Consider the following 20198-nt stretch of genomic DNA (forward strand, 5'->3'; position numbering starts at 1 on the left):
GCAGCTCCTCGTGGTCTGTCTGGCAGCAGCACTTGCTCAGACCTGAAGAGATTTGCCTATAGCCTCCAACCGCTGGCTCGTGGATGGAGTAGCCTAATGTGCAATGGCTTAACCTGAAAAATTCAATCTTAGCAGCACTTTTAAGCAAGGCAGAAAGCCAGTTGTGAGTCAGGTTTTTGTCTGGTAGCAACGCTTCCATTCGGAGCCTCTGCATGCACAGGCAATGTGGGATCTTGGGCCCACCTGGTCCCTACCTGGTAGCCCCTTGTCTGAAGGCAGTCGGGAAGGTTCGGGGAGAAATGGGAGAAGAGCATCTGTTGGCAGCATGGCTGAGACACCAAACAGTTTTGTCTAACTGTGTTTGCATTTTCCCTGCTATTCAGGAGGACCTGCAGGGCCTGCAGGGATCAGGATGATTTCTGGAAACATCATCCTCCCTCAGAGCTGAATGTTTGCTGTGCTGCACTCTTAGGGTACTTTCATCAGAGATACAAAAGCAAGGCAGCAAAATTTCTTATTGTACACTGTCACCTCCAGCCACAATTAACATTTCCCCTTCTCATTAGAGGTTTTCCTTCTGTCCCTTTTTTTCTCTCTCTCTTTTTAAACAATAGCAGAAGTCACAGAAAAGGTGACAACTGGTGACTATGTCTCAGAGTACATTATAGGTGATACCAGCAGAACACTCCTGAAAGCAGAAAGATGCTGATACTCCTGTCCACTTCCCCTCCTCCCAAGTTACCCACCAAAGGACCTCCCCCCAAAAACCTGTAGCCTTACCCACGATAAGAACCACCTGCAGCTAGCTGCACAAACTGCAGTCCCACAGACCTGGCAGCATCCTGTTCTGGGCAAGCTAAAGAAGTAAGAAGAAAACCTGTACAAAAGGTAAACTTGTAGTCCCTGTGAATAGCTCAGGTTCATTTGGAATAACTTGGTGGCTCCGCAACACACTATTAAAACATTTTCATGCCTATACAGCATGCAATACCTTTGCACGTACAATGCTACCATATTCATTTTCTGCTATACTCAGAGATGGGAATAGAGTTAATCCAAATTCTGTCAGTACATCCCAAGCCAATAGATGGGAGCTCTTTTTCTTTACTGAGTGTATCTCTTAATACAGATTTAAGATCTTTAAGGTCAAATGCAGAACTGAAGCTAAATATCTTCCAATACCATCACTGAGAAGCATTTGGCTAAATGTTATGCCTCATATATATACATTATGTGCATGTTCACAAGCATTTATAAAACATATGCATGCATTAATACACGCATGTGTGTAAGTTTGAAGGAAGGAAACTTTTAGATAGAGAACTCATCTCTCTGTACACACACACAGAGAGTTTTCTGATGAATTATAACTCAATCCTAAAACTTAAAGATCTGTCTACATGAGTGCCTGTTTTTATTAAGAAAGAGATAATTCAATGGGCAGATGCTAGTCTGCCTGCATCCAGTTTTTACACCCAAGTAACTAGCTTGGGAAAATTAAACCTTTAGCATTTAATATCCTAGTGACATGTATTTACAGTCCACTGAGTGCTAATTTACATCTCTATGTGATGCCTGGATAAAACTGCTCTGCTCCTACCCATCACTTCCCAGAATGTTGTTGAATGCAAATTTTATGGGACACTTCATTTGCAAACCTTGAAAAATGAGCAGAATTGGGAGGTTCCGTGGAAACTGTTTTCTGGAAAGAATTTGAGGAGAAAATCTGACATACATGGGAGGAATTTCTACGTGAATAAGACCAAGACGGTTATGTGTGCACAGATGGTGACTGACAGTACCATACTCTCAGGCAGGCTTATTAGTGCAGCCTCAGTGCCACAGTAACATAGATGTGCTGGGCTGGAGCTGGCTTATGCTTGACAGCTGAGAGCGAACCAGCAATTGGTGCACCTGTTTGTGCTGACATACTTAAGAAGGCAGGAAACTGTGAGAAGGCAGAGGAAAGGCAGCAATAACTACATATTTATACATATATATATATATATACACATACATATATAAGTGATGATAGTTATGATAGTTACGGTTTTTCTGTTTCACTTTGTAAGGAAATGGGGCTCTTTCTCCTCTGTCACGTTTGTGAATCACATCACTTTCTAAAGACAAAGCAATGTATTCTGTGTCAATACAGTCTCCACCTTATTAGTAGCCTCCACAGAGCCATAGGAAAAGTGGCTGTGCTAGTGGGAGGTAATCCTGAGAGTCTCTAGCAGCCAGGCAAACTGGAGGCTGTCTCAAGGGTTGCCAGAACCTCAGGGAGCTGGGGGAACATGGCCCTGGGTGCAAGGTGATGCAGTGATAGCATTTGGGAGAAGGAAGGAGTTTGCTTACATGTGTGGGATCCATGAATAAAGGCTGAGAGTGCTGAGGATGTTCAGCCTGGAGAAGAGAAGGCTCCGGGAAGACGTAATTGTGACCTTTCAGTACTTAAAGGGAGCTTATAAAAAAGATGGAGAAGGACTCTTTACTCAGATAATGATAGAACAAGGAGGAATGGTCTTAAACTAAAAGAGGGGTGATTTAGACTGGACATTAGGTGGAAATTCCTCACTGTAAGGGTGGTGAGGCACTGGTACGGGTTGCGCAGAGAAGCTGCGGATGCCCCATCTCTGGAGGTGTTCAAGGCCAGGCTGGATGGGGCCTTGGGCAACCTGGTCTGGTGGGAGGTGTCCCTGTCCATGGGGGGTTGGAACGAGGTGAGCTTTAAGGTCCCTTCCAACCTGAGCCATTCTATTAATCTATGATTCTATGATTCTATGATTAATGTTGTTTACGGTGCTTACATCTCTCCTCTGCTTCTGCAGAACCTCTAAGTTGAGCATCACACTGTTTAGGGCTATTGCAACAGAATAAAATAGCTTCTCTTAAATTGGGCTCAGAATAAAATGAGAAAGCAAGATTCTCAGCCTGTCTCTGTCTGCTCTCATCTGTACAAAAGGAACCGGAGGGGCACTTTCCTCTGGTCAGACAACCTGGCACTGATTTTATGCTGAGGCAGTGCCTGGGCAGGCTTGACAGATGCACAGTGTTTTGAAACAGAGCTTGCATTCTTAAGGCTGCCAACTGCACAGAACGGAGCTGAATGGTGCACTTCTTGGCTGGAACAAATCTGGGAAGTCCCTGGCTTCCTCCAATCCACTGGGAAATAAATGTAAAGAAAGGGCATGAACATCCTATGAGTTAAATTCCATACTAATACCTTACTTCAAAACACATCTGTTAAAGCACGGAGTTCAATACTTTTAGCAGAAGACTCATGGTATAATTGCCACCCATTTACAGGACCATTTTACCAATGGGGAAATTGAGGTAGAGAGCAGGTCAGGTTGCTCGACAAGTCCATGAAGCTACAGAAGTTGGAGGAGAATCCAGGTGTCTGAAGTCCAAGTTCGATACTGCAGCCACAAGCAGAGCTATACCTCAGGAATCTGATGAACTCCCTGCAATTAGTTACAGAGCCAAGAGCTTAGCAGTTCTCCCCCCAGATAAATATTTTTATGACCACCCAATTTCACTGCAAACATTCTCATTAAACTAAATAATATGACTGTTTCCTCCACCCACCCACGTATACGCTTTTCAGAAGGCAAATCAGTCCCAAGTATCTGGGGCTATGGGCAGATTCCCTTTGCCAAGTCAGTTCCATCCCCCAGTACTCTGTGTCCCTGCCCTGTCCTCTGAACTGTAAATGAATTTCTTGATACAGGACAAGTACATCTATATATTTTTTTTTTTTATGAAGTGTAACAATTTATGGCCTGATTTCAGACTTTAGGTTCCAAGGCCAGATTCATTTAGCTCTGAAAGCATCACAGCAGGTTACATGGCTGATAAACTGGTATTAACAGTACGGTTAAAAATACTTATCTGATGCATGGTTAGCCTGAAGGCACGTACAACAAAGACTTTTATATATAACCTACATACACAATACAGAGCTCTATTAAAATATTTTCCTCTCAGACTTCTGAAAAGTGTCATATTGTAATTTTCATTTAAATTTAAACTACATTTAAAATTAAAGTGGTGATCTCCAATGACCCATCACCGAGATAGAATAGCCCAAGGCAGGAGTAGCTCCAATAAATTTGGCCTTTTGGGGGAGTTATACCAGAGGACATTTCAGGAGGCTGTGTCATATTTGATTGCACTGTGGCTGCACACCTCTGACTGCCAGTGAGCAACAGCTTAGCTTTAGAAGAGATGGGGGTGATGGCTGTCTCAGCTTTGCAGGCCAAATCCTACATGGAGAGAGGCAGCTGCCTCATGTGGGCAAAAACACCAAGAATTTGTGAATGCACATATGTGAAGTTTACTTTGTTTTCAAATTAACATGCATTCGTTTAAGAAGAAAGGCAAATACTACTTTCTTTTACTACTAGGAATGCTACTTTCCCAAAATTAAGCTTTTGTTTCGGGAGGGAAGTACAACTGCGATGTTTGGAGGAGAGCAAACAGCCAAGGGAGCGCTCTCTTCCCGCTCCAGCCCTGCCATGGACTCGCTGTAATGCCTTTATGGAACATCTGACTTACGCTGACAACTGACCTGCATTACAGCAGTGCTTAGAGATCTGCAAATGAAGATATGTTCATAACTAAAAAGCATTTACTGTAATGGAGCCCTGTAAAACAGGCTCTGCATGCTGCAGCTGATCTTTAGTATATATGCAATTGCACTGAATGAATGCTGTGGAGTGTGTTTTCATTCCTCTTCTGCATATGTTCTATATCTTTTTTCTGAGCAAAACAAACATCTGTGCATCATTGTGGAGATGGGATTTTATGTAAGTTACAATGGATGACCTTCAGCTTTTGTTTTTGTCTAGCAGTCATATAAAATATAAGCTAAACTAAAACTCAACTTCACACTTTGACCTTTTAAAATTTACTTTTAAAAATAGAGGTTATCTTTTATGCTGCAAATTATGCCTTCATCTCTTATAATCCCACAAGTCAGATATCACAGTCCCACTTCAATTATGCTAAACTCTTATGTTAATTTTAAATCATGTAACTTAATTCCTGGCAAAGCAGGCTGGTGATTTTCAAAATGTGGTTAATGAGGCAAAGTACAATCTAGATTCTGCTACTGAGATCATCTGAATCCCCTAGGTCACTGAAGATGACTGTGGGGAGGCTCTTCTTCACATAAGTCTGGGTTAGATTTTCAAAAAATGAATTTTTAAGTGCAGTTAGGGGCTATGAAATTTGAAGTTGAGCATACAAAAGAAGTTGAGTTACTTTCACTAGAGCCATAGAACAACAGTGCAGCTCAAACAATTACACTTCTGTGCACATACACACTTTAAAGGCCTTAAGTAGTGTCCTCCCTTTCTAAATCACAAATACAAACCATACCAGATTTTCAAGATGACAACCCAGGGACCTGATGTCTATGTCCACGGATGCATGCAAATCAATGTCATTTTCTCTCTCATTTGCAGAAACCAAACATTTGCTAATAACTTTTTTTTCACCCCTCCTTGACTCAAACAATGGCTTTATCTAAGACCACTTAGTATATGAAATCTTATGAGATCGTACATTTTTTTTCAATACAATTACATTCCCCTCCTCATAATCTCTTTCATTCTCTGATCAGATAAGCTGAAGTTTGTCACTAAAGCAAGCTCAAGGTTAAACTCGAGTTCTTCAGAGACTTTGTAATTTATTACTATTTATTTCTCTGAATTAAAGAATTCATTCAAAACATACATGAATTCATCTCCATTCTTTATTAGGATGCTAAACTGTTTTATTTGCATATAGTCTGGGGAATATATTGATACATAAGCTTTTTTTTTTTCTTTTTTCTTTTTTCTGTAAATTAACAATTAATTAACAAACATCTGCAGCAGACAAGACAAAGCAAATATAAGGGTATCAAAATATTGGTGTATATTTATTTTTTATTTAACATCCCTGATGACCTGGAAGAAATCCCTACATGGCAAGAGAGATTCATTCAGGATTTGAGGTGGGAATCAACACTTATAAAGAGCAGAGGATCTAGAGAGCATTGCTGTGTCAGTAGAAAAGATGCTTTGTACACCAAGGTCAAATCCAAGTGAAATCTAAAGGCAGTTTTCACATGAGTTAGGAGGTTGGATGACACAAAATAAAAATTCTGTCAGGAGCTGCTCTTAAATGTCTTAATGCAGGGTCCTGCTCAAGACAGTCATGAAAGTGCATGGCCAAAATATAAAAAAAAAAAAAAAAGCAATTGTGCTCGGTAAAGATACATGGGAACTCAATGTTACTCAATAAGGGCTTTTCTGTAAAGGGTGGCTGGCGTGATGCAAGGGCACCTGAGCGATAGCATAATGATGCCCAGACCATCAGCCTGGCAAGGAACCGCCTCTCCAGCACGGGCCCTTGGGCTGAGCCCTCAGCCATACAGAAAAAACAGAGGGATTTCTATGGGGGAAGGTGGAATCAGACACCATCTTGAGTGTAAAGGGGGAGATTTAGGGACATGTTACTCACCTGAGGAAAGGCATGCATCAGGACGGTCCATTAGTCAGACATCCCATGCAAAACACTTCTGGTGTTAACATCTGTGGGGCCATCTGAGGCACAACGATGGCTCACACAAGTAACACCGTGTGCGTTTATCTCCCTGAGGCACCCATGGATGTCCTCGTTGGTGATGAAGATCTGTACTTCTCCAAGCCTCACGCTGAAGATTTGCTCCACAGCCCCAGGGAATGGGCTGGCTTTGCTGCAGGTGCTGGTAGCCCCATACAGCACCACCTCTGCCTCTGGCTGCCAGGCCAGCTTTTACCTTCTGTCCTTAGCGCAGCTCATCCTGCCACGAGGAGAGATGGGAAGAGCCTGTGGGGCTATGTGCTGGCACTTTGGAGGCTGTAAGTGGCTTTCCTCCTCTTCTGAGAAGGAAATTGAGGCAGAAACAAGCAGTGGGAGTTATGCAGGAAATGGTCTCTCTCCCTGCGTGTCCCACAATTACTTCTGCAGAAGGACTGAAGCCATACATTTGCACAAGATGAGGGAAAGGACAGCAATAGTTCTGACTGTGAACAGTTGTTGGGAACAGAGGAGAAGGACATTTCACTTGCTTGTTTCCTGCCAAACTGCTTCTTTCTTCTACAGTTCGCTATATGAAGATGCTGGAGCAAAATGTTCCAAATCACTCCAGAAAACAAACAATAGGTGTCTTTATTTTATTATTTTATTTTATTTTATTTTATTTTATTTTATTTTATTTTATTTTATTTTATTTTATTTTATTTTATTTTATTCTCCATTTGGAAGGGCATAGGGATTGCTCTCTATTCATTTTGCAGCGATTTCTCCTCCTGGGACATTCTGGCCACATTGAATGCAGCTGTGGACTGCAAGAATGACCACATGTGTTGGTCACACAGCACTTAAGGGAGGAGAGAGAGGAGGAGAAGAGAAGATTTCATTTTATAACCAAGACTGTGGGACACTGGCCACAACTGCCTCTAGGACTAACCACCAATACACATCCACCATTTAACACTGCAGCATCCACCCCGCCCCTGGGGTTTGCTAGGTGCTGACAAGGCAGGAAGAACAGCAAAATGGTGACTTCAAGGAAGCCCTGGGGTCAAAAAGCAGCCCATGGGGTTGGTAGGTGATGGGTATATGCACCTTCTGTGCAACAAATTGCTGTGACCTGGATGGATGATCGGACACTGGCAGACCAAGAGCAGTCACAGCAGTAGCAATGAAGTTGCTTTTTGGTACAGACATTATAATGTCTCACAGCCACCACCCTAAGACTTTGCCCCACCAGTAAAAATAAAGACTATCTTGAACACCAGGACCAGGGTATGCATCATGCAGTGGACTCCAGTGTAAAATTAAAATGTTAATTTTAATGTACATTTCAGTTTTCTGAAAGGAGGCTCGTGTGTGTTGTTTACAGCACATCAGTCAAAACGGGGTAGTGAACTGTGACTTCAGATGGCAGGCTTGCCCAAACTTACCGTGCTGAAAAGTTGAGCTGCTGTGTTATTTGTGGTTTTATGTATTTGTATTCAAAACCAGCCTTCAGTAAAAAAAAAAAAATCAGGTCTAAAAACAGCTACAGTCTAATGGTAATCAAGCAACCAACTCTTACAACTGAGAACGCTGCAAACATTTTAGAAAATTAGCCAATGATTCTTTATTAATAAGCAACAGAAAGTAAAAAATACATTCAAAAATAGTTTCAAAAACAATTTCTAAAGCAGACACACCAAAAAAAAAAATCATGCTATTCTGAATGCTTTTTTCTTAAACCATTAAAAGAGCATTAGGTAGGCTAATGCAACAGCTGGCTGCATTACCACTTCCACAATATAATCTGTAATGGTAAAAGCAGCTTTTGCAGGCATTTTAGTGCAATTTATGCTGTTTACAGGTCTTTTTTGTGCATTTTCCTATAACTTTATGTCAATTGATATCACTGCAGTTTATAAAACCTCCAGTAAGTCAAGACAACTCCACTTAGCAGTTACTTTGTTTCCTTTCAGAGGTAATATCAACGTAGTTGTTCTGAATCCCAAAATGATAAATATCTAATAGAAGCCTGAAGCTATTCTGGTGCTATACAATCGGTGATGTATAATTGAACATTAAGTAATCCAAGTAATAGAAGTCGTAGGTCAGCTGTCTCTCCTCCTTAGACAATTCTTTTAAGTATTGCCTCACTACCTCTGCACTTGTTCTCTCATCAGAGGAATGTCTATCTTTGAATTTCGGAAATTTTAGCTCAGCTGGAGCACCTACCAGCTGCAAAAAGTAATTGGCGTCTTCTTCCAGGGTTTCAAACTTTCCTATGAAATCATAGTTGACGAGGCAGGGATAGCAGAGTTTACTGACCTGCTCCCAGTGAATGTCCATTCCTACTGGACGATGGGAATCTAACAGATACTGGATAAACTCCTTGAACTTAACTCCTGACCCTGTTTTCAATGCCTCTTCATCTGCGTTATGTCTATACTTCTTAATTATTGCCTTCCCGAATACCGGATGGTAATAGCTGTTTGGATGTTCAAACTTATCCCTGAAGGCAGATACGAGTCTTTCCAAAGGATCACGTACAAATATAGTCTTGGTGTACGTGTTCAAACGTGTGTATATCCCTTTTAGGTCATAACTGTCCAGTTTCCTTAAATGCTTTCCATAGTGCACGTCGTCATGGGAAATGTTGTGCGCGGAAGTGGCGAGTCCGTTGAGCACCATGAGGACCCTTTTCCAATTGGAGCAGCCCGCTTTCGGCACTTCGCAGTACAGGACCTTGTGCCTGTCCTCCACGTAAATTCGTGACACCATGTGCACCAGGTGCGTCCGCAGCTTCTTCCTGCTGTTGTATTTCTTGCAGAATTCATACAGGAAGGACCTGCGCTTTTCCTGGGTGCTACCCACATCCTTCCACTCATCGCCCTTGACCAAAGTCTTGTTCAGAGGGCGTAGTGCAGGTGGTAAATACACTTCTCTGAACTGGCTGAGAGGTGGCTCGCTGATCTTCTGCTGGTCGGACAGTCTGCTCACCAAGGAGACAGCTACTGCACCAAAAGGGTCGGCCTTCCCCCGCCAGTGCCTGCTGCCCAAGATGGCCATCTCCTGCTTACTGCGGCCAGGAGGAACGTGCCCGTTTTGCACCACTTTCCTCTGCGTCCCTGGAGGTGGGAGCGTGAAATCCTGCAAACATCGAAAGAAGCAGAGCTTACAATGCAGCAACAGCGCAGCTGAGCCCATCCACATTGCAACCAGTACCGCAAATCCTTTCAAACCAGTTGATCGATACAACTAGTTTAGCAACAAGCTGGGCTAATTACTGAAATACATGCTTCTGAAGCTTTCCTGACAGTGCACAGTAGGTCTTCCTACAAAAATAAATAGCTTATACCAAACCTTTTAAGAAAGCAGAAGACGTTCACACAGGGAGACTGATAGTCCAGGTAGGGGTGGCCAGGTGCTTTTCTATGTCTATTACATTTTCCCTCCATGACAGCACTGGTCGAATTTAATGTTGCCAACAGCTTTCCAAAGTGCATGGCACACCTGAGCTTGCTGCTGGAACATATTCTGGGAGCTGGAGCAGTCCTTGAGCCCCAGTGGCTCCAGGACCACTTGCTCCCCAGGACCAAACTAGGGCTCCTAAATAGTTGGAGGAGGGTAGGTTTGAGCGGGGTGTAGGAACAGCCAAAATCCCTCTTCCAAAAACGTCGTCTTCCTTTCCCCCTACGGACCGATCATGGAAGTGGCATGCATTGGGTTGCATGCACATATTTGCCATACAGATGTCTGCACCTGAGCTAGCTGCTTTCACAGCCAATACGGCAAAATAGGTGCTTTTAGTGCTTATTCCATCTGACTTATTTAAACATCAACATCAATGACATCAACTAACTAAACATCAGCTAGATGTTAGCATCACCCTGCAAAGAATGTGAAAATATGAGACTTTCCTCCCAGACATCTCTTCTAATGTCCCCAGTTTCTGTGCTGTCCATGAGCTGCAGAAACGGCGAATCTCAAACCTGTGTTTTGTGGGCAAATTCTCCAAATTATCATGCAAGCTGACTGAACACCTTCCTGCAGTTTAGCTATTTCTGCTCTCTCATTCCTGAGTGGATTCTGCTGTGTCTACTAAGGCTTGTACAGCTTTTCTCCTTTCAGCAGGCAAGTCTGCAGCCTTGGGACATTTATATACCTACTATTTTCACTATACTTCTGCAGAGAGGGGATGCTGGTCAATAAGTTTTTAAACATCCTATGGTAAATACCAGATAGCCAAACAGTTAGATGGACACCCATACACAAACTGTCTGATTTCTTAAGTCTAACTTTTTTGGAAACTTGCACAAAAAGACTCTTCTGCCATAAACTGATTAAACATTTACTGGAAAGTTGATTTGTGGACTGGCAGACCCTAAGTGTGTATTTGGGAGGATGGGAAAGTTCATAGGCTGACTCAAATAAATAAGGCTGTTAACAATTTAGAGGAATAATGTAAAAAATGGTAATGCAGAGAACACAACTTGAATTCCAGTCTGAAATAAAGCCTACAGAAAAACAAGCAGTTCCAAGAAAAGTTAGCCTATCTTGCTGTGTAGTAATTTCCAATGACAAAAACAAACCCAGGGGATCAGGCTATTCAGTACTGCCAAAAACCACTGACTATCAGGTTTTTGCTTTCATTGAACTGAGTAAAATGATTTTTGCATTGGTGAAAGCAAATAAAAGAGGACAGCCATGCAGCACTAATACATCTAAGAGAGTGTGCATGTTGCTGTTATGAGAGCTGCAAAAGGATAATTGAATTCTTTCAACTTGGCCTGGTCTGTTTTTCTAATATCATCTAATTTTTAGTTTTGTTTTCTAATATTTCATTCTTTTAAACAGAAGAAACACGTGTGCCTGGAGATTTATCCCTTCTGCTTTACGATGGAAAGAATTCAGAAGAATGGTCAGTGTATAATAACAGAAGGTAGTGCTAGTAGTAAAACAGGAGATGCCCATGAGTCTAATGGTAATTTTAGCATCACAGTTAATGGCAACTTCAGGAGATATTTCGGGGAAAAGATGCTTAACCATCTGAATTTCTATTTAAAGCTTCAAAAATGAGCCATGCGCTTCAGAGCCATACACTTCCTGAATTCAGTCTGCCATCCTGAACCAGTGGAAGATGCCTTGGTTCCACCAGGAGAGCATGAAAGAGGAAAGACTGAAAGGTGTGTGGTCTTGATTTTATCCCATTTCAGACAGTCCACCTGGGATGCAGGACCAACCTCAGAGGATAACTGGAGGAGATACCAGAAGAGGACTGCATTTCAGTCTCAGAAACCGTGACTGCAGCTGTAGGAACCACTACTGGAGGATTTTTCATGGGATTAAAAGACTTCAGAGAAGGATGGGCAGAACTATTCAGAGAAATCTCAGGTAACACCCTAAAGGAAGAACATATGCACAGTGGGAGTCACTTGAAAGGGGTTCCCTCCAAGCAAGATGAGGCAAAAGAAGAAATCTATCAGGAAAAAAAAAAAAAAAAGGAAAAAAAAAAGCCCCAAACAGAAGGAAAAAAAAAAGACCTAGGGGAAAAACAATGACAAGGGAAGTTCTGAGGACAAAAAAATTATCTAAATATGTAAAATACTATTAGTTGCTTCCGCTCTCCACTTCCCCTTCTCATTGAGATACATATCCCGTAGTGAATACAACAGTAATGGCTAATAAATGTTATTATAAGCTCCACAAGGGATAGTGTGCTTGCAGTAAATGCTGGCTGTAACTTGCTGCTTCTAACAATGGGAACAGATAGTGATAATTTTCAAAGGCATAAATGGCTGTCGCATTGCCACAGTAGTTTTCCAACTAAATAAATGAATAAATAAAAATTACCAAACCTGCCTATACACCAGCCTACGTAATGACATTAGTAGCTAATGAAGGTAAGAATAATGAAGGGATGAATCAGGCTTTGCATTTGATCAGAGACATTTAACTAGAAAGTTTTCTTGAGAAACTAACTGTTTAACTAATTGTTGAATAAGTAGTGCCATATTTCTCAAACAAAATTGCCTAGCAGTCTGGCATATTTAACTGCTACTGCTCTTATGTGGGTGAGAGAGCTGAAAGCCACCTGCTGTGAAAGGACTTTAATGTTTTATGACACTAGCCTTACTCAAAACTAGGTGTCTTCTTTGGCTTCCTCTTGGTGCCAATGATTTTTCACATTTTTTGATACCTTAAAGGTCTGAACGTCTCCATGATATGGTGACTGATTTTTTTTGCAATCAGGAATGGGAAGACTAGAAACTTGCAAAACCAATAACAATTAAAATCCAAATAAGCAACAACAACAGCAAAACAAAAACAAACAAACAAAAACACAACATGTGGCCATTATACCTACATTCCTAACAGTTCAGTCCACGAGCTGCTGAGCACCACCATTTTGGAACATGCCTGAACATACACCAACAACGAGCAGCAAGCAGATAATCCTGTAGCAGTTACTAACTCTGGATCCAGACATTCCCATGCAAATAGTCCTACCAAACTCTTTGAGACAAGTGTCCAAACACAGGGATGGCCATTCATGCCTTTCTAAGGAGCAGCTATGTTTGGGAACTAGCTGCCTAGCATAGGAGAAAAACTCCATGGTCACCTTGGATAGAAGCAAGTCTGTCCTTGAGACATGCTGACAACCTGTGCAGCAGGCTGTGCACATTTCATCCAAGAATTAAAAGCCAGTGAAGTGTTGCACCCTTGCCAGTAATTATGCGGAGTGCCTTGTTCTTCATTTGCATTAACACATTTGAAAGAAAGTTAAGAAATGGCCAAGAGTCTAATTTAGAAGAGTATGCATATAACCCCTGTCTCCTTTTAGCTAGACGGGATCAGAAGAGAGATTTAAAAATTAGTTTAAATACAAAGAAAAAAGGTATTTAACACAGTGTTAGTTTAGCATTTGGCTACTGGCAGACAATCCAGCTGAAACAAAAGGCATTTCTGAGGTCATTAATGAGTTCATGGATTTTTTCTGCCACTTTTATTGCTGGAGATTCCCTGCTCCTCCCCCATCTACGCAAGAATTTTTTCTCACTGTAGAAATTACTAGCCAATACCTATACCTTCTTTTACACATGTTGAAGCTGTCCTTTTCTTTAATACCTTCACAAGCTACTGGGTTAGAAGAGACTGACTACTGCCAAGAATGGTTAAGACTCACCCAATTATGCTTTGTGGTAGTTCTACAATGCACTGGTGGGATCTCATCTAGACAGTTTGCAATTAGAGCATCCTGCCACTCCCCTCCCCCCCCAAAAAAAAAAAAAAGATGTATTGTAAAGGATGGTATTCCAGAGTTGATTTACCAAGATTTAATGGCCTACAGTGCAGACAGTGCTGTTTCCTAAACATTTTACTGCTGGATCTTCATTTTTACTAAGAAGAATTATAAAATTAAGGGAGCCAAATAAAAAACAGAGGACAGAGAATAAAGAAGGAAAGAAATGGTCTATTCTATTGTGCTTTTCTGTGCTACTAAATACCTACATTGTGGGCATTCATAATGTATGGGTTCTCAACATCTAGCAAATATCTCTTCTGTCCTAACACATGCTTGCTAAAATAGTCCTTTAAGATGCTTCTCAGGAGCAATGGCACAAATCACCTGGGAGCACACTGTACTTTGCTTTCCACTGTGGTTTGCACTTGGTTGCTGCGGCTTTGAGTGTCCTCAGGACTCTCTCGGCAGTATTATACTGCACAGCTAATATGGGTGCTCTGCAAACACATACATATTCCAAGATGATAAAATCTCCATTCCTTAAGACAAAAGCAGGTTATAAGATTTTTTATTTCATTTATTTATTTTTCTTCCCTGATGAAGTTTATGAAAAGCAATTGTTTAGAAGGACAGAGCATTTGTGTTTTCTGATCAACCCCAGGCAGGGGTTCTGCAGTACATACTTATAGAAACCTACCCATGAGAAGCAAAGCCTGCCCCCCGCAAAGATGAGACAAAAGGAGTATTAAGTACATGCTTAGAGTATTTACCACATCTCTGCTTACATCCCAGTCCTTTGGTACTAGATATGCTCAGGCAGTGTCAAAGTTCAGCATGGACTGAGAGCATTAAACATTTTATTTCACTGTTTATATCTTTATGGTGCCTCTTATGTGGGGATTATACTACAATGACAACCTAATTTCAGACCCTTACTTGTTTCTTTAGGAACCCTCTGTAGAAAACGGACACAGAAAGAGAGACATGGCTCATTTTTTGATTAATTCTCTGACTCTTTACTGATCAGGGAGCACAGGAAGATCAGTCTCTAAACTTAGGTCTTTAGATGCAGGCAGCTTCAATACTGAAGGACTTTAAAAGAAATATCCTCTTACTCAGATTGTAGGTAGGCGTGAGTCTTGAAAAGGTAACGTAGTTTTTTTTATTGCTTAAAATATCAAGTTTTCCACATAATTGGGTACAGTTAGGAGGATTTCTTCACTAGAGGTCCATGATTGTGGTAGATGATTCAGAATTGTTATGTAGTTGAAATATGAGGAAAATTTTGCATGACTCCATCTCCAGCATGCCAGTGAAGCCTGCAGCTGTTAATACCTCACTTTAAGTGTAAAAACTTGTAGAACTATACTTATACATGAACGTGCAAGTTTTCTTAAGCCTGCCAAAAGAATGGAATATCCTTAACTTCTTTGTGTTAGAAGAGCATTTACAAAGCATAATTCATAATGGCCAGACTCCTCTGCTGCAGTGCTACCCCACCTAACCAGTAAATATGCCCACAACTTTCTCATAACATGGAAGCTGCACAGTTTAACACTGCTGAGTTAAGAAAAACCCTACAGGAGCTCCCACTGGAGAAACTACCCAGGCTGGCCACAAGTGACATGAAATGCTGATGAGATGCTTTGCCTTCTGCGCAGTGCAGATAAACCTCTTGATTCATCACTTGTGCTTAGAACAGCAACTCCAGAGACAGGCACCAGTAACTCCTCTCCCAGCGAAGTAATGAATTTATGGCTTATCTAATTTATTCCAGGCAAATCATCACTGCTGCATTCCTCACGAGCCACAGGTGATATATGTATTCCTTGTGAACATTGAAAGTTCAGTGGAAGTCCTTCCGTCAGAGATGCATAATGTCACCTTGTGGTTTATACACAGTTCCATTAGGGAAGAGGAAGAATGAAACAATTGTGCTTTGAACTTTCATAGTTCTTTCTGCCCCTGAAGTTCTCAAAAGGTCACAAAATAGCAGCAAGCTTAATGTTTCATCTGGATTAAGTTCTAGGAATATTTCTTATGTGGAGCCATCAGACACAAGCCTGACAGGCAAAACTTTAATAGACAGAACGTTTTCCTATGTTATATATATATATCCCTAAAACATACATACTTGTACCAATCACCTCTAAGATTACTGAATGAGTTTTGGGGAAAGGAGAAAAGAGAAATGAGTACATGAGGTGATCAGCTTCCTGCAGAGACTAATGAAGAAGCAAACTTTGTATTTTGTAGTTGAAACACAATTAGGTTTAAAGGAGATACTTGTGAACACTAAGCCAGATACAAATAAGAACAGCTTTTCATAGTAAGAAATACTGCAGTTAAGTTTTAATTAACAGATACAAGCCATTTTGGGAGCTGCTTTTCAAAACAGTTTTGTGAATCGGTGACTATTGCCCCTTGAATCCTTTAGCAGAAAGCTAGGCATCTCACTGCGGGGTGACTCAGAGTTCTGGCAAGGGCACAGACAAAGTGAGTGAGGAAGAAAAGGGAAGAGGGTAATATTTTTTATTTATTTATTTTTAATGCGGTGTGGCCTGGTGTCAGGGAATGAGGTGGTGTGGAAAAAACTTAAAGAACACCACCAGACCAGTGCTGGTTTTGGAGAACAACTCATACCCATGGGTCACTGGGAAAGTGGAGAGGCCCAACATTATAAGATGAACAGCAATATTATCAAGACCACAGTAGTAGCCCTGTCCCCATTTAGTAAGGGAACAGGAGGAAACCATTTGTCTGTGCCCAGGACCCTCACAGATACACTACTGAAGGCTTTGCATTGGGCTCCCCTCCTCTCTGTGCCTCCTGTATCCAAGTACAGAAAGTACAACGTCACCCATGCTAATGAGGCAAGACAGTCTGCACCAGCCACTCCAGCAAGCTGATTCATATGGTCAGCAGCTTGGATGAAGGAAATTAATCTCTAATTTTACTTGCCAATTCTTGTTCAAATCTGGAATTAATTCCCTCCTGTTTCCACCCTCACAGTCAAAACATGTGGGTTCTCCAAAACATGCTCAAAATGGGATGGATAAGAAAGATCAAGGCACAGTTAATAAAAAACAAAAAAGTCCCAATTAAAATGCCATGGTTATCAGAAACTAACACAGCCATGTAAGTTTGTGTGACAGATTAAAGATTCACCAAGACAGCTGCAACCAAGTATTGAAGACAAAAATAAGCACTCACCCTTGTTACTAATAAAGAAACCACTGTCAAGGTTGATCCATAGTTGTGATAAATTGGCCTCTGTATAGTGCAATGTTGATGCTACTACTATGACTTTCTGACAACAGTTTCATGGGGCTGGTTCTTCCCAGTGTAACTTTACAGAATTGTAAGCAAGCACAGAGACATTACAGCCCAGACAGCTTGTGGTTGGGCAGAGACTGCATCCAGTTTACACAGAGTGTTTGTCTCTAGATTTTTAGCTAAAATGGTCTGCTAGTAAAAGGCAAATTTCAGATCACAGACCATTTAACCTTGCTCATCTTTAGCCCTGCCTCATTCCTGTGCAGTCACACTCATTTTGGGAATAGGTAGCCCAGTGTGTTCCATCATTATTTATTTCTGAGCTCAGTCCTCCTCCTGTGTAGACTCTTAATAGAACCTATGTCAACCACTTCAATCAGTAACCAGAAATCTTCACTCAGCTCTCACTGATTTCTGTACAGAACAATGTCATAATGAAGCAGCTTAAATAACCTGAAATTCACAATGGACTCAAACTAAGATTATACTTGTTTTATGAAAAAGAACATTAGATAAAAGACTCTTGTGTTCCACTGACTGGTAGGCTTACTATTTGCGTGTAGGAAGTTTAAATCTGGAAATGACAGGTAATCTCAAAATATTACGTATTGTCTCTTATTTGAGTTCATTAAATAATGTTAGTGTGCCTACTTTCTCATAACTTAAAGCACAGAAGCAAATCAAATAATCTAAACAGTTTCTTTTGTTGACATGCAATTCTCAAAATCGTTATATCCAAGTATGTGGTAAGTCACATACACAGTCATTTTATGAAGAGGAAAATAAATAATTATTTTAAGCCAGACAGGCATTCTTAAGTACACTTCACATTTGAAACAACATCTATTTTCCTCCCTAATTTTCCTCCCTAAAGAAGAGGGCTGACACCGGAGGTTAGACACCAACATCTTTTTATGGCACTTGTTGACCAGCACCCACCCTGCACCAGGAAAACCTGGTTCCCTTTGGCACCATCCCCATGAGGAGATTCACCATCTATTCACCCAGAGAGTGATCTAACTGCTGGGCATTAACTCTGGAGATCTGCCAGATCTGCAAGCTTGGACTGAAACCCTGGCTCCAGGGAGTGCTGTAAGGTGGGTGAGCCTCTCTCCCTCGTTTACTTCTGCAGGATACAACACAGATTTTAGAGGCAGCAGAAGCTGTAGTCTTGAATCTCCCGTGGCAGAGGAAGAAAATCAACCATGGACTTCCTTATCTCAGGGACTGATTCAGTTTTCACAGATATCCCAGTGCCATTTTAAGATCTCCCAGCATACCTGTGCCTTATGCAGCCCAATCTGGCAGGTGTGAGCTTTCCCAGCAAGATGGCCATTTGTGGTTTCCCACCACACCAAGAAAAGAAGTGACAAGGTTGGTTTAGTCTTGCCAACACTGTGGCACGTCTGCACCCGCAGAGGAACAAAGGCTCAGCTGCCTCCACTGTGAGATGATGAATGAGCAGAGGTTATCACAGACCTGGACTTGGGTTGAATTTCAGTACTTCAGTTTCCTTCCTAACCTGACCCCATCAACTACAGTGAAGATAATAGCTACTTAAATAGTTGCTTAGATGTTTGTTCTGAGTAGGCAAATGTGGAGTCTGGATGCCTGTTAAGATACCTGGGATAAAAATGAGGCAAAGAGCATGTGCTATATTGTGAAACAACATGATTGTAAACCCAAAAGGCTTTGAGTTGGGTACCAAATCCTTTCCACCAATTACTTAAAGGAATTACTTCATCTACAGACATTAGGCTACAAACAAGCTGTTCAACAAGCCATTCTACAGGCAGCAAGACAAGTGGTGGCCTAGTTTTGTAGGGGTTTCAGTCATATTTCCCTATCCTCTCCCATGACAGCACTTCCAGTTCTTGCCTGTATCCAGCCGCTGGCAGTGGTCAACATAAATGTGGTGGCTCACCACCTGCAATCCTTGCTGGCAAACCCTTTGCCCTCTCTTGAAATGGATACAGAACTGGGATGTGACCTTCTGCATTTCCCCCCAGCAAGGACAAAATTTCCCCTCTGACCAGCCAGCCCCCTTCACAATGCCGACCTCCTTTTGTAATCATGTTGAAATTGGCTAAAATTGGCCTTGGCATCAAACATTATCACAGGATGACTAACAAGGAGATGACCTGGCAGTGTGACTGGACAGGTCTCCTCAGGGTACCAACAGCATTTACATCCAGAGACATGTGAAAACGAAGATGAAGATGAATAAATAAAGGTATTCCCCCCCCCAAAAAAAAAAAAAAAAAAGACAAAAAACCCACCACCACCACAAAAATCCCTTTTGAGAAGAGAGGCCTGTAATGTAATGTTGTGCCTCTGCATACATGGCAATATTTCTCACATTAGTGGCTGTGGTAAGATCCATAGGGACTTTTTGCTGGTAAACTGAATCAGTTTCCATCTTGTCTGCAGATAAACACTTTTATCTTCCAGAATAAACAAAACATCTTGCTCTTTTAGAAATAGTAAGAAAAGTTTCAAATGAAACTAGGTTAAGAAGAATATTAATGTATATTCAGGCATGAAGAATTCAATTTCCCCCAAATTGCTTTGGAAGAGACAGTAAGATCTCTAGAGGTCTCAAAGCATTTTCCCCTCAATCACAATTAGCATTTCATTCAAATTAGATGACTTTATTGGTAAATAAAAAATAAATATGAATGTATATTACACTCTAGGTTGGCAAATATCTCAAATTTGTGTTTGCCTACATTTGTAATACTTTTAAATAAATTTATGTGTTCAATTTTACAAAAAAAAAATAATACTTGAGAATTGATTACATTCATGAATTACCATGGAATAAATAGGCTGTGAATTTACAAAGGGAATTATCTGCTGCATGCTCCTTCATACTAACTGGAATGTAACATCCTATTTTCACAGGAGGAGACTAGCTCATGTTTATCACAGGTAAGAGAAAAAACTCTGTGGAAGTTTTTTAGTCTAGCAGTCCTCTTGGTATGCATGCCATTAGTGTTACAGATGATCAGTGCACCATCCAAACACTAACTAGTTCAACCACTGTCCCTCTTTGAAGCAGAGGAATGAATAGAAAAGACCGTGCTACGGTTAAGGGCAGGTGCATGGGCCAGAACCACAGTGTTTGGTT

General features: G+C 41.3%; 1 protein-coding gene across 1 annotated transcript in view; it reads right to left on the minus strand.

Annotated features, from left to right (window-relative positions):
• Positions 1–8156: 8156 nt before the first annotated feature.
• CHST9 (carbohydrate sulfotransferase 9) overlaps positions 8157–20198 on the minus strand; it is an 87819-nt gene continuing 75777 nt past the window's right edge. The window contains exon 3 of the mRNA XM_035564006.1: positions 8157–9696. Within this exon, the coding sequence (XP_035419899.1) occupies positions 8599–9696 (1098 nt within the window). The 3' untranslated portion in view covers positions 8157–8598. The remainder of the gene's footprint in view (positions 9697–20198) is intronic.

Source organism: Cygnus atratus, chromosome 2, assembly GCF_013377495.2.
Source record: "Cygnus atratus isolate AKBS03 ecotype Queensland, Australia chromosome 2, CAtr_DNAZoo_HiC_assembly, whole genome shotgun sequence".
Taxonomy (NCBI): Eukaryota; Metazoa; Chordata; class Aves; order Anseriformes; family Anatidae; genus Cygnus; species Cygnus atratus.